Consider the following 14115-nt stretch of genomic DNA (forward strand, 5'->3'; position numbering starts at 1 on the left):
GACAAGGTACTTATTGTTCGAAAATCGTACCACAAGTGATGCATGTTAAATGTTCAGACCTAGCGTTGGGAATCTTCACAAAACTCCCCTTTACAGAAGACACCTTTGTCCAATGACACAGTAAACTTTATATTCCGCTGTGTTTTGCATTTTATTTGTGTCCGATTTTGTTTTTTGGAATGTCTTATATCTTTGGGATACTATGCTGCCACAATATAAATTATGTAAGCATTTTTCTAATCTGTAGAATTACTACATTACCCATAATGCTCATTGATTGGGCATTCCAAATTACCATGGCAATTTTGCCTTCTATGTAGGGCAGGCCACTAACATTTGCAAACAAATTGGGTCCCACAAGGGTGTGTTCTCAGCCCTCACCTGTCCTTCCTGTCCACCCATGACTGCATGGCCATGTGTAACAGTATAACTTTAGTCTGTCCCCTTGAACCAGGGACCCTCTGCACACATCAACAACTGACACCCACGAAGCATCGTTACCCATCGCTCCATAAAAGCCGAGGCCCTTGCAGAGCAAGGGGAACAACCACTTCAGGTCTCAGAGCAAGTGAAGTCACCGATTGAAACGCTATTAGCGCGCACCCCACTAACTAGCTAGCCATTTCACATCGGTTACACATGCATGCCTCCAACTCAATTATCAAGTTTGCAGATGATTCTACAGTGGTAGGCTTGATTACCAACATCGACGAGACGGCCTACAGGGAGGAGGTGAGGGCCCTCGGAGTGTGGTGTCAGGAAAATAACCTCAACGTCTCAACGTCAACAAAACAAAGGAGATGATTGTGGACTTCAGGAAACAGCAGAGGGAGCACCCCCCTATCCACATCGACTGGACAGTAGTGGAGAAGGTGGAAAGTTTTAAGTTCCTCGGCGTACACATCACGTACAACCTGAAATGGTCCACCCACACAGACAGCGTGGCGAAGAAGGCGCAACAGAGCCTCTTCAACCTCAGGAGGCTGAAGAAATTTGGCTTGTTACCGAAAACGCTCACAAACATTTACAGATGCACAATCGAGAGCATCCTGTCGGGCTGTATCACCGCCTGGTACGGCAACTGCTCCGCCCACAACCGTAAGGCCCTCCAGAGGGTAGTGAGTTCTGCACAACGCATCACCGGGTGCAAGCTACCTGCCCTCCAGGACACTTGCAGCACCCGATGTCACAGGAAGGCCAAAAAGATCATCAAGGACAACAACCACCCGAGCTACTGCCTGTTAACCCCGCTACCATCCAGAAGGCGAGGTCAGTGCAGGTGCATCAAAGCAAATGAAAGAATGAAAAACAACTTCTATCTCAAGGCCACCAGACTGTTAAACAGCCATCACTAACATTGAGTGGCTGCTGCCAACATACTGACTCAAATCTCTAGCCACTTTAATAATAAAAAATTGGATGTAATAAATGTCACTTAAATGTTTACATACCCAACATTACTCATCTCATATGTACAGTGGGGCAAAAAGGTATTTAGTCAGCCACCAATTGTGCAAGTTCTCCCACTTAAAAAGATGAGAGAGGCCTGTAATTTTCATCATAGGTACACTTCAACTATAACAGACAAAATGAGGGAAAAACATCCAGATAATCACATTGTAGGATTTTTTATGAATTTATTTGCAAATTATGGTGGAACATAAGTATTTGGTCACCTACAAACAAGCAAGATTTCTGGCTCTCACAGACCTGTAACTTCTTCTTTAAGAGGCTCCTCTGTCCTCCACTTGTTACCTGTATTAATGGCATCTGTTTGAACTTATTATCAGAATAAAAGACACCTGTCCACAACCTCAAACAGTCACACTCCAAACTCCACTATGGCCAAGACCAAAGAGCTGTCAAAGGACACCAGAAACAAAATTGTAGACCTGCACCAGGCTGGGAAGACTGAATCTGCAATAGGTAAGCAGCTTGGTTTGAAGAAATCAACTGTGGGAGCAATTATTAGGAAATGGAAGACATACACGACCACTGATAATCTCCCTCAATCTGAGGCTCCACGCAAGATCTCACCCCGTGGGGTCAAAATGATCACAAGAACGGTGAGCAAAATCCCAGAACCACACGGGGAGACCTAGTGAATGACCTGCAGAGAGAGCTGGGACCAAAGTAACAAAGCCTACCATCAGTAACACACTACGCCGCCAGGGACTCAAATCCTGCAGTGCCAGACGTGTCCTCCTACTTAAGCCAGTACATGTCCAGGCCCATCTGAAGTTTGCTAGAGAGCATTTGGATGATCCAGAAGAAGATTGGGAGAATGTCATATGGTCAGATGAAACTAAAATATAACTTTTTGGTAAAAACTCAACTCATCTTGTTTGGAGGACAAAGAATGCTGAGTTGCATTCAAAGAACACCATACCTACTGTGAAGCATGGGGGTGGAAACATCATGCTTTGGGGCTGTTTTTGTGCAAAGGGACCAGGACGACTGATCCGTGTAAAGGAAAGATTGAATGGGGCCATGTATTGTGAGATTTTGAGTGAAAACCTCCTTCCATCAGCAAGGGCATTGAAGATGAATCGTGGCTGGATCTTTCAGCATGACAATGATCCCAAACACACCGCCCGGGCAACGAAGGAGTGGCTTCGTAAGAAGCATTTCAAGGTCCTGGAGTGGCCTAGCCAGTCTCCAGATCTCAACCCGATAGAAAATCTTTGGAGGGAGTTGAAAGTCCGTGTTGCCCAGCAACAGCCCCAAAACATCACTGCTCTAGAGGAGATCTGCATGGAGGAATGGGCCAAAATACCAGCAACAGTGTGTGAAAACCTTGTGAAGACTTACAGAAAACGTTTAACCTCTGTCATTGCCAACAAAGGGTATATAACAAAGTATTGACCAACTTTTGTTATTGACCAAATACTTATTTTCCACCATAATTTGCAAATAAATTCATTAAAAATCCTACAATGTGATTTTCTGGATTTTCTTTTCTCATTTTGTCTGTCATAGTTGAAGTGTACCTATGATGAAAATGACAGGCCTCTCATCTTTTTAAGTGGGAGAACTTGCACAATTGGTGGCTGACTAAATACTTTTTTGCCCCACTGTATATACTGTACTCTATACCATCTACTGCATCTTGCCTACGTAGCACGGCCATCGCTCATCCATACATTTATATGTACATATTCTTATTCATTCATTTACACTTGTGTGTATAAGGTCGTTGTTGTGAAATTGTTAAGATTACTTGTTAGATATCACTGCACGGTCGGAACTAGAAGCACAAGCACTTCTCTACACTTGCATTAACATCTGCTAACCATGTGTATGTGATCAATAAAATTGGATTTGACATTTGCAAACAAATTGTTTTACCGTGCGCAGTTGCAGACTTTTATGGTCACACAAGGTGCCACCGATTGATTCAAAATGAGTAGCCTAACAATTAGACTATTTACATGGCCCCATTTGCATTTGCAAACAAAAAAACATTAACAGTTCCACACATCTGTTTGGCCTCAAACTAATTTCAGCTATAATTTTGATATCATGTATGTTCAGTCTTTGCATCCATAGCTCTATGAATTTGAGAATGGTTACATTTCTCCAGGCCCATCCATCAGCTTTTTACCAAAAGGGGTGGTGGTAAATGCTTCATGGTTTCAACGGCAGATTCTAGCTTTAAATAGTCTGCCATTAGTAAATGACATGTAATAAATCGATATCAGGTCTCGTGTGTTTAACTTTGTGATACTTCTAATGATGTATGTCCCTCTGTGGGCACGTAAAGCGCTTCATCTTCATGTAGACGTTTCACTAGTGTGATCGACTTTTAGCCTGTAACCATGTTTGGTATGACAATGACCATAGATCTGGGACATGGTAATTGAAATGTGCATTCTGTTACAAAAATCACAAACTTCACCTTTCTATCTCTCTAAAACAATCCCATCATCCGTCTTTCATAGGCAGGTCAAATCATTAGATAAAATAATTTTATTGCATAGCTGACAGGAAAGACAAAGCAGATAGACAGAACAGATCAACAGGGAACACATCTTTATGAAAGACATCAGATCAGGTGACTTATTCACATACACACCTGTAGACAAATTATATCTTTACAGCTTCACATAAGGCACTTTTAGTGACGTATCTTTTAACAGTGGAGCAGTGGGTCAGTGTGAACAACATACAGTACATGAAGAAAATGCACTGTCATTTTCTTTCTACAATATAGATAGAAAGAAAATGCAGTGGCAACTTACTAATCCCCAGTGAAGTGAAGACATTGGGGAAGAAAATGTTTTGCACAGCACACCTAATATTACAGTATTTCATGAGAGATGACATGATTGGCGACAGTAAAACCCAGCCCGTGGTTATTTGAAAGTTCACATTTGACAATGCAGACAATTATTTGACAGACAAATGCATGCATTCTAATGACTATGAAGTTGGTTTTAGAATGAGGTTAAGTTAAGGCAGGATGAAGTATGGCATGATACTGGAAATCATCTCTGTGCTTACTAGCGCCAGAGAGAAATAAATCTTGACTCAACATGGTCACTTCCTGCAACACCTGCGATGCAGGTTCAGACCACCTTCAATGGGAGATATGATTGGTCCTGGAGATATTTGTAGGAATCAATCACATGTCAATCTCTCTGGTGTCAGCAATCACCGACTCAACCACAGATAGCGCGACATTGAAACCCATGCTATTAGTTCCCTTAGAACAGCCAATCATCTACCAGAATTGAATAATAAAGACGTCACCTCTCCACGGCCCTAAGGTTTTATAAATTCCATGTTCCATTCACATTGTTAATCATATGTCTTGTATTACTTGAATTACAATTGTTTTTCAGAATGTTGAACAAATGTTCAGAAAATATTTGGAAAAATTGGAATGGTATCCGAACTCCTCCCTCCCCACCCAGCTAACAAATGTCCCACACACTGCAAACTCCCCCCATCCCATGAGAGACAGGCCTGAGATATTCCCCCCCTTTCGGAGTGGGCTCAGTCAGAGTCTTCATCATCAAGGTATTCATCGGCGTTGCTGTGTGTACGTGTGATATCTGTAATAGAACAAATCGGAAGGAAGAGCTTAGGCCAGTAACAGTGGTAGGAGATTCAATTACATTTCATGGAATTAAAAAAACATTTCCTCTATTAAGGGACCCATGATTGCAAAAGTACAACTATGTTCCAGTATGGACTGGACAGTTCTTTGTTGGGTGTTCCTCGTTTTGTCATCTTGCATTCTTAGTAGTGTTATATGTGACAATAAGGGCCTGTTTCACAGATACAGATTAAGCATGGTCATGGACCAAGAAATATGTGCAATAGAGATTCCCCACTGAAAGTACTTTTGAGTCCCGGGACTAGGGCTTTCATCAGTTTCCGGGAAAACGAAATAGTGTAAGGCTTCCACGTTCTGGCCTAAATGACTCACTGCCTCCTTGTTTCCTCTTGATGAGAGAGGCACACTGGGCATTTGTGGCCATCTCCAGAGCCAGCTTCTTCTCATTGTTTTTAATATCCATCCTGGCATCTGAAACACAAATACAGAAATAAACACAAATATAGAAAATGATTAACATACAAACAACCAGACATGCTCATACTAGGGTTATGGTCCATTCTAAATGGAACTCAGTCAATTCAGGAAGTTAAAAAAAATATATAAAAAAAAGGCTTATTTCGAATACATTTTTAATCAGTTAAAAACAGGAGAAGGTATGCGTCTAATTTTATATTTCAAATTCATATTACTTTCTGAATTGACTGACTTCGATGTGAACTGAGCCCCAAACCCTGGCTCATACACACACAGAGATGGGAACCGAAACAGGAAAAGAGCAACAACAAACAAAAAGAGATGGAACTTGAAACGAAAGGTAGACAGACGGGCTTACTCTTATTCAGTAACATCTCCACTATGTCGGAGTATCCCTTCCAGGCGGCAGCATGCAGAGCAGTGTCACCCAGTTTATTCTGCAGCGGAAACAGAACAGCCGACATGTCAAAGACCTTACCCATCACATTTTTTGCATAATTCTCACCATGTAGGGACAGTTTCCCAGACACAGATTAAGCCAAGCACTGAACTAAAATGCATGCTCAATAAAGAATCACCTTTGAAATACTTATATATAAAAAATGAAGTTAATCTAGTCCTGGACTTGAGTCTAAATAGAGTCTTTCGACTTTAATACTGTATGCATCAATCGCATACAGCCCAATCAGGCTGTACATTTTTTTTGGGATCAATCATAAGAATTTGCCTGAAACCGCATTTTCCAAATGTGTAAACTGTTCTTCTCACCTGCTGGTTCAACTCAACGCTAGACTGCCCCAGCAAGATCTCCACCACATCTGTCACAAAAATTACAACACAACATAAAACTGTCATACATCTCACAACAGCGTGCGTGTGTGTGTGTGTGTGTGTGTGTAGGCTGACCTGCATTTGCTCTGTCATTCAAGAAAAAAAAAGAAGCTGAGTGCGTGTGTGCGTTGGCGCATTTGTGTGAGTGCATGCGTCTGTGCAACGATGCATGTGTTGTGGCGTGTGTGAAGTAGACAGATCTGTTACCTTTGTGTCCTCCGTGGCATCCCCAGTAGAGGGCAGTATTCCCAGCTTTGTCCAGTCCATTAATTCCCACTTTGTTCTCCAGACACTCACGTAGCCAACTCAGATTGCCTGCGTCCCACAGACGCAAAAATGTAAATACACATAAATAAACATGGGTATGCAAATGAAGCAAGCATCACACCATTCAAATTAATACAGGTTATAGAAGGTGTATAGCAAACAAACAATCAAAACGTAGTTTGTTATCGAACTATATAGTAGGTTTAGATTATTGGTGGTGCGGTGCACAATATTTGCTAATTGGGAAGAGTGAGTGACGCAGCGGGCCTCTTTTTGGTGCCTCACCTCGTTTAGCTGCCTCATGCATTGGGTTGTCAATGGACTCTGCCTGCTCGGCCACTGTGGGTTGGGGAAGTCAAAGAGAAAAGTGTGATTTCAACAGAGCAACATGATCCTTTGAAAACCACAGTTAGGGCATGAATCTATTAAGGGACGTCTAGAATAATCAAACACATAGAACATGTTTTCTCAATCTAAAGACAAGTTAATGGAATAATGCATTTACTGACATGGATGGGCACCTCTTTTGCGATACAACTTCAACCTTACCATGAAACTTGCCGTACGACATACCACAAACAGTGAATGGTTTGTTTACTCACCATAATTGCTTGGGATGAGGCCAGTTCTTCCCCTGCAGGTTCCCTTCCACCAATTGCTGTCACTCTAAGGATGAGAGTGAGAGCCAATAACAATAGGTGAGAGAAAAGACAGACAGAAAGAGAGAAAGAGTATGGGATACAGGAAAGACAAGAGATGTAGGGAAAAAGGAGTGGAAGACTGAGGACATTTTATTTTTTAAGAGTGCCACACAGACAGAATAAATGAGTGAAAGGGAGAAAAGTGGACAGGCGGAGACGGTAACTTACCGTATCAGAGATATACAAGATGTCTCCCTCTTCAAAGTAGAGCTCATCTGGCTGAAAGGCAAAAAATAAATAATACCATCTTTAATTTGGACTGGTGTGAGGCGGAGTGAAGGGACTAGACCAACCATTAGGAAAAGAAACACTAACCGTTCGGGGGTCAAAGGTGAACATGGCTCGGAACACCTTGACCTGGCCTATAAGAGAACAGAGAGGGAAAGGAACATGAGTTTGAACATATACAACTGTGCAGCGGGTCTCTCTCTCACACACACACACACACACACACACACACACACACACACACACACAGTTGACAGTACAAAAAGATCCAGACATGCTATCACACACATTTTCCGACTTTTCAGATTTTGTTCTATCAGATCCATTTACACAGTGAACAGACATTGGGTCCTCATCCACACACTCAAAGGCTACAGGCCTTAGGGCCTCTGAAGACACACTGTACTAGCTTGTCTCAATCCCAGGGGTAGAATGTTACCAGATTGTTGTTAAGAGAAAGCTAAACTAGTTCATAGGCACAGAGAAACCAGGGTGTTGTTCATTAGGCACAAAACTGAGTAAAGGGGATACCTGCAGGCCTTCTTGTCCAAAAATAAACATCAAATGAACATCGACTCAGGCATAAAGAAACACTGTTTATGCAGAAACTGATCGAAATGGGAATCAATTAGCGAACTGAAAACACTGGAGTATGCAAGCCTTTATACTGCTTTCTGAGTGTAACACCTGTTTTACACTAGTGTATACACCCTTATGTTATACTAGGGAAATTGTGTTTCCATAGCTAGGGCTAACAGTGAGGACTTGTGAAGAGCAGAATCAACAACCTCTGCATAATTAAAAGTTACTTTGTGAGAAGGCGTTATAGTTTACAGTTAGCCATTACGTAAATGTGGCCTGGCTTTGGCCCCAAATGAGTGCAGGTCCGCCAGAACCATGGCCCAGGAAGACATGGGTGCCAACCCACGTAGGCGAAAACAGAAAAGTCTGAGCCTTTTGGGGTGAAACACTGGGGTAAATCTTATATGGAAATGAGCCAGAGATTTTCTCTCTGTACACACCCTGACTGAGCCACACATTGTTCCAGAGAGAAGCTGCAGTTGAGTTCATAGACAAACCCTGCTTTATTCAGCTCTGTTCCCGGAGTGGTTCTGCAGGCCCCATCCTGCCCCTGTAAAAACTCTGGGGCCTGTGCCGACTAGCCCACCCACAATACTCTCAGCCTCACAGTCTGAGCTTGCTATGCAGCGGTAATTCACAACAGACAGAACCCAGGACATAGCTGGCTAGCTGAGAGGCTACAACTCTATTTACATTTAATGTTTAAATATATGTTTCTAAGTAACTTTAGTACTGTGTAGGGCAAGCACCTGGATAATTAAATGCCTGTGTGTGGAAGGGGGGCTAAGCAGCTTTGGGCAGGCACAGGCTTGTGGGGCTCTGTATTTCAGGAATGATTCATTCCTGGTTCAGGAAAACCCCCAAAAGAAGGCCTAAATCAGAATGACAGTCTTCATGTTAGTAACAATCTCGAATTAAAAAAAGTTAAAAGAAAAAAATAGAAAAACAAAAAGCAAAACTTTGGTGAGTGAGTTTATACAATGTCAAGTGGTCAACTGCTTTGTGCATGTTACCACCATGGCATTTCCAGTGCCCCAGTGTCTGTAAATTAGACATGTCGACGATGAGTATCACGTGTCTCCTCTCTAACACCCAGGGTGCTCTGATTCAAACTCCCATTAGACAGCTCTGCAAACGTTATAATACTTTCGTTGCTCGCCGAATATGGAGTGTTGCTGTTCAACTATCTTCAACTATTCCAGTTACGGCGGGTATGTGCTTCCAAAAAAAGTTAAATATAAAAATGTAGAGGCAACCGATAAAAATGCTTATTCGGCACATCCATTCAATCACTCATCCGTGCCACGCACAGGTCGGAGGTCTCCAACAGCTCAATACATTGGATGTTCCGCCCTGATTTAACTTTCATGGAAGATTCTTTGTCCATAAAATGAAGTGGGCAGAGAACAAACCCCCTTTTCACATTATTTAAGATCTAATTAAAATATTATTTTGAAATGATCAGTAAATGTAAAAACAAAAAAACAATTACGCACCAAAAGTATTTAACAAATTGAAAATGAATCTTGATATGTAATACTGTATGTTAGGTTTATGTACTCTTGTTTGTATATGTTTGTTTTTTTGTATTTGTTGCGTTCATAATAAAACATAAATAAATAATAATAAATCAAATAAAACGTTAGATGTTCCGAAAAGGCATTTTTTTCAGTTGCTTGTACATTTTTATTTTGACATACCGGACGTAACGGGAGTAAATTAAGATAATTGCTCAGCGAAACGCCATATTTGGTGAGTAATGTAGGGTTTTCACTAACAATGAATTCATGAGAAGGTCCGCCCCCATTCATCTTCAACGAGGGCACGCAGAGAAATGTGCGGGGAGAGGTGAGAAACCTGCTATCCGAGTGGTTATTCAATGTTAAATTAACAGGCACCGCATTGATTATATGCAACGCAGGACAAACTAGTTAACCATCAACCATGTGTAGTTAACTAGTGATTGTGAAGATTGATTGTTTCTTACAAGATACGTTTAATGCTAGCAAGCAACAAACCATGGCTCCTTGCAGCCACAAGGTCCTTTTGATGCTGCACTTGTGTAACAGGTGGTCAGCCTGCAACGCAGTCTCTTCGTGGATTGCAACGTAATCAGCGTCCAAAATGGCTGATTACTGATTGTTATGAAAACTTGTAATAGGCCTTGCCGATTAATCAGTCGACCTCTAGTATGGACGATGATAATTCCTTAGTGATGTGGACAGAGAGGAACTTGAAGCTCTCGACCTACTCCACTACAGCCCTGTAGATGTGGCTGGGGCGTGCTCAGCCCTCAGTTTCCTGTAGTCCACAATCAGGGTCTTTGTCTTACTGACGTTGAGGTAGAGGTTGTTGTCCTGACACTACACTGCCAGGTCTCTGACCTCCCTCCCTGTAGGCTGTCTCATCATCGTCGGCGATCAGGCCTACCACCGGCCGTCATCTGCAAACTTATTAATGGTGTTGTAGTCGTGCTCGGCCACAGTCTTGGGTGAACAAGGAGTACAGGAGGGAACTAAGCACGCATCCCTAAGGTGCCCCTGTGATGAAGGTCAGCGCGGCGGATGTGATGTTACCTACTCCCACCACCTGGGGGCGGCCCGTCAGGAAGTACAGGATTCAGTTGCAGAGGGAAGTGTTTAATCCCAGGATCCTTAGCATAGTGTACATGGTACAAGGGCACAAAAGAAATAGGGCCAAACGATCCTTTGTCTCAGCGGCAATAAGGCTCCTGAATGTTTAAAACTACAAGTAGGACCAGCAGGCTGGCCTACAGCTAACATTGTAGATGAGTGTTGTGTACAGGTTATCCATTGATGACGAATTGCACTTATTCTACCTGTATATTATGTCATTTGTGTTGTGTGCACAGAGCCACAACCAAAATTTCCCCATGGGGATATATCTTAGTGTGATTGCTTTTGATAAAAATTCTTCATCTGCCTTCCCAGTGAAAACTATACTGTACAAAAATATAAAATGCAAAATGTTGGTCCCATGTTTCATGAGATGAAATAAAGGATCCCAGAAACATTCAATATGCACAGAAAGCTTATTTCTCAATTTTTGTGCACAAATTTGTTTACAACCCTATTAGTAAGCATTTCTCATTTGCCAAGATACTCCATCCACCTGACAGGTGTGGCATATCAAGAAGCTGATTAACATCATGATCATTACACTGGTGCACCTTACACGGGGGGACAAAAGGCCCTAAAAAAACGAAATGTGCAGTTGTCACAACAGAATGCCAGAGATGTCTCAAGTTCAGGGAGCATGTAATTGGCCTGCCTACTGCAGGAATGTCCACCAGAGCTGTTGCCAGAGAATTGAATACTCATTTCTCTCCCATAAGTCACATCCTGTAGTCCTAGTTCACCCACGACAAGAACATTGCGTTTGCTTACGACACAACAGTGATAGGCCTGATCACCGACAACAAAGAGACAGCCTATAGGGAGGAGGTCAGAGACTGCTACAGGAAAAGGAGGGCTGAACACGCCCCCATTCACATCGACGGGGCGGTAGTGGAGCGGGTCGAGAGCTTCAAGTTCCTTGGTGTACACATCACCAACAAATTATCATGGTCCAAACACACCAAGAGAGTTGTAAAGAGGGCATGACAATGTCCTCAGGAGTCTGAAAAGATTTGGCAAGGGTCCTCAGATCGACCAAAAAGTTATACAGCTGCACCATCAAGAGCATCCTGACCGGTTGCATTACTGCCTGGTATGGCAACCGCTCGGCATCCGACTAAGGCGCTACAGAGGGTGGTGCGTATGGCCCAGTACATCACTGGGTCCAAGCTTCCTACCATCCAGGACCTATATACTAGGCGGAGTCAGAGGAAGGCCCCCCAAAAAATCAAAGACTCCAGTCACCCAAGTCAGACTGTTTCTCTGCATCGCATGGTCGCTCCGGCACCGCTTGCCAAGTCGAGGTCGAAAAGGCTACTTAAAAGATTCTACACCCAAGCCATAAGAGTGCTGAACAAGTAATCAAATGGCTAACTTGACTATTTGCTTCTTTTCATAAAACAAAAATGGACATACTGTTTTATCTATGGATAGTCACTTTACCCTTACATGACCTTATTTACCTCGATTAACCTGTACCCCTGCAAATTGACTTGGTACTGGAACCCACTGTATATAGCCTCGTTATTGTTATTTTGTGTCACTAAATAAACCAAACTAAATATATATATATTTTCTTAGCTGCATTGTTGCTTAATTAAGGGCTTGTAAGTAAGTCTTTCACGGTAAGGTCTACTACACCTGTTGTATTCAGCGCATGTGACAAATACAATTGTATTTGATTTGAGACAGGCGCTCCTCAGTCACCGCTTTTGCCCGTTCACGTCACGGGCCATAGACCGGTGCCCGCGGCTCAGCATAATCGAACACGCCCATTGGCAACTTTAATTGTAGTCAACTTTGCTCTGAAGTTATCGGCGGTCACAGAGAGAGAGTTAAAGCACGTGATTATATGTTTAGCGTAGATCTTCAGTGTATAAAGTGACGCGGAAGGGCAAAAAAAGTCTAAAGACGAGCTTTGATGTTCTACGACTGGTCTGAGGCAGACATTAGATTACGAGCGTTTAAGTGCAACTTTAATAACGATGGTTTTTGGAAACATCTCGGAGATAGAACCAGTGTATGAGCATAGTTCAAACAATTAACTTAGCCTAAATATATTTTGGGGGGTATCGGACCTTAGACGATAGATGAGTCACGTCATGCTCATCGTCGACGTCTCTAATGCCGCGTTCATGGACTAATCGGAACTAGGAATCTGACATTTCCGACTTGCTAACTGTTTGTAGTTATACACGTGCCGCGTTCAACCAGTTGCGGCATTTCGCACAGACACTGGGGCAGGTTTCCAGTACTAAACCACAAGTGCAATATGTAGCTAACCATATAAAATGTTTAACATTGGCTTAAGCAACTCCACACAACTTTATGGGAGTTTTTAGGATGGGACTGCACACATTGCAAGCAACTGTGCATTTTGTGTGTGGCCAGCCTGATAACGTCAGCTAGTTAACTTGCATTACTGTGAAATGGGGAAGTCACGTTAGCCATGATGACATAGCCATGGGATCTACATCTCGCTCGCTAGATAATTTTGTATCTAGCTAGTTCGTAAAGATAGACAATAAGGACGACAGTGAGAAAAGGACAGAGACAACTGAAATCTGACTGAAATGTTCAATTATTCAAGGAGATTACTGGTCAAACATTTGGCTAGCTAGGTGTGTTACACTTGCTTGATGCCGGGATGGAAGAGGAAGTTTCAAGTAGCTAACGTTAGTTCGCTTAACGTTTTCTAGCTCATTATCACGCAGTTAATCGAATACTTACCTGGTTTGGCTGGCTTGGGAGGCGGTTTGGACATTTTCAGACTTTAAAGAGTAGCTACGCGGTATCTTTTCTGAAAAAGTTGCTTACCGTCCTAAAATAAGAGGTACTGTCTCACTTCCAATAAGGAAGTAGGCTACTGTCTGACAGAACCAGCAAGGCGGAAAACTAGAAGTGCGCATGCCCACTGATAAATTACTAATATTTTGGTTAGTCTGAGGTAAAATATGTTCTAGTAGCTAGGTAATATAATTGGATATAGTTGTATTACAGCCTAGACATCAATAAACTTGAGCTTTTCACAGCTAAATGCAAAAATATTATCAGCCCTGAAAAATGGCTTCTAATGTCTTAGCTCGTATCTTTATCAACAAGTAGAAATGGACTGATGACAACAGAACTAAAACAGCACACTTTAAAACATGGTTAGTGTAGTATATTTTGCGTATTTAACGGTCCTAAGGAATGTATCGCATATAGCTAGCAAATGTTTTATTTTGAAATGTTAATTCATTTAATATTTCCCTGCACCCACTACAGATTTTGTCCCAGGACAGGGCAGCCAGGGGTCGTGCATCGTGGAGCCCTTTAAATGATGACGTAT

The 14115-nt window shown here is 42.3% G+C and overlaps 1 protein-coding gene across 1 annotated transcript; it reads right to left on the bottom strand.

Annotated features, from left to right (window-relative positions):
- Nucleotides 1–3951: 3951 nt before the first annotated feature.
- LOC118358102 (osteoclast-stimulating factor 1) lies at nt 3952–13683 on the bottom strand. Its single transcript, XM_035735565.2, has 10 exons — nt 13515–13683; nt 7654–7700; nt 7507–7557; nt 7240–7303; nt 6923–6976; nt 6578–6685; nt 6308–6357; nt 5898–5976; nt 5435–5533; nt 3952–5057 (listed from the first exon to the last, which is right to left on the bottom strand). Exons 1-10 carry the CDS (start codon nt 13546–13548, stop codon nt 4999–5001), a joined length of 645 nt encoding a protein of 214 aa, XP_035591458.1. The 5' UTR covers nt 13549–13683; the 3' UTR covers nt 3952–4998.
- Nucleotides 13684–14115: the final 432 nt, after the last annotated feature.

Source organism: Oncorhynchus keta, chromosome 25 (assembly GCF_023373465.1).
Source record: "Oncorhynchus keta strain PuntledgeMale-10-30-2019 chromosome 25, Oket_V2, whole genome shotgun sequence".
Classification (NCBI taxonomy): domain Eukaryota; kingdom Metazoa; phylum Chordata; class Actinopteri; order Salmoniformes; family Salmonidae; genus Oncorhynchus; species Oncorhynchus keta.

Excerpts from the sequence above, each read along its gene's own strand:
- LOC118358102 (XM_035735565.2), bottom strand. The coding sequence starts at position 13,548 with ATGTCCAAACCGCCTCCCAAGCCAGCCAAACCAG. Across the intron at positions 6,977-7,239 it reads CCTCATCCCAAGCAATTATG|TGGCCGAGCAGGCAGAGTCC; the intron begins GTGAGTAAACAA and ends CCCAACCCACAG. Across the intron at positions 5,977-6,307 it reads GCGTTGAGTTGAACCAGCAG|AATAAACTGGGTGACACTGC; the intron begins GTGAGAAGAACA and ends TTTCCGCTGCAG.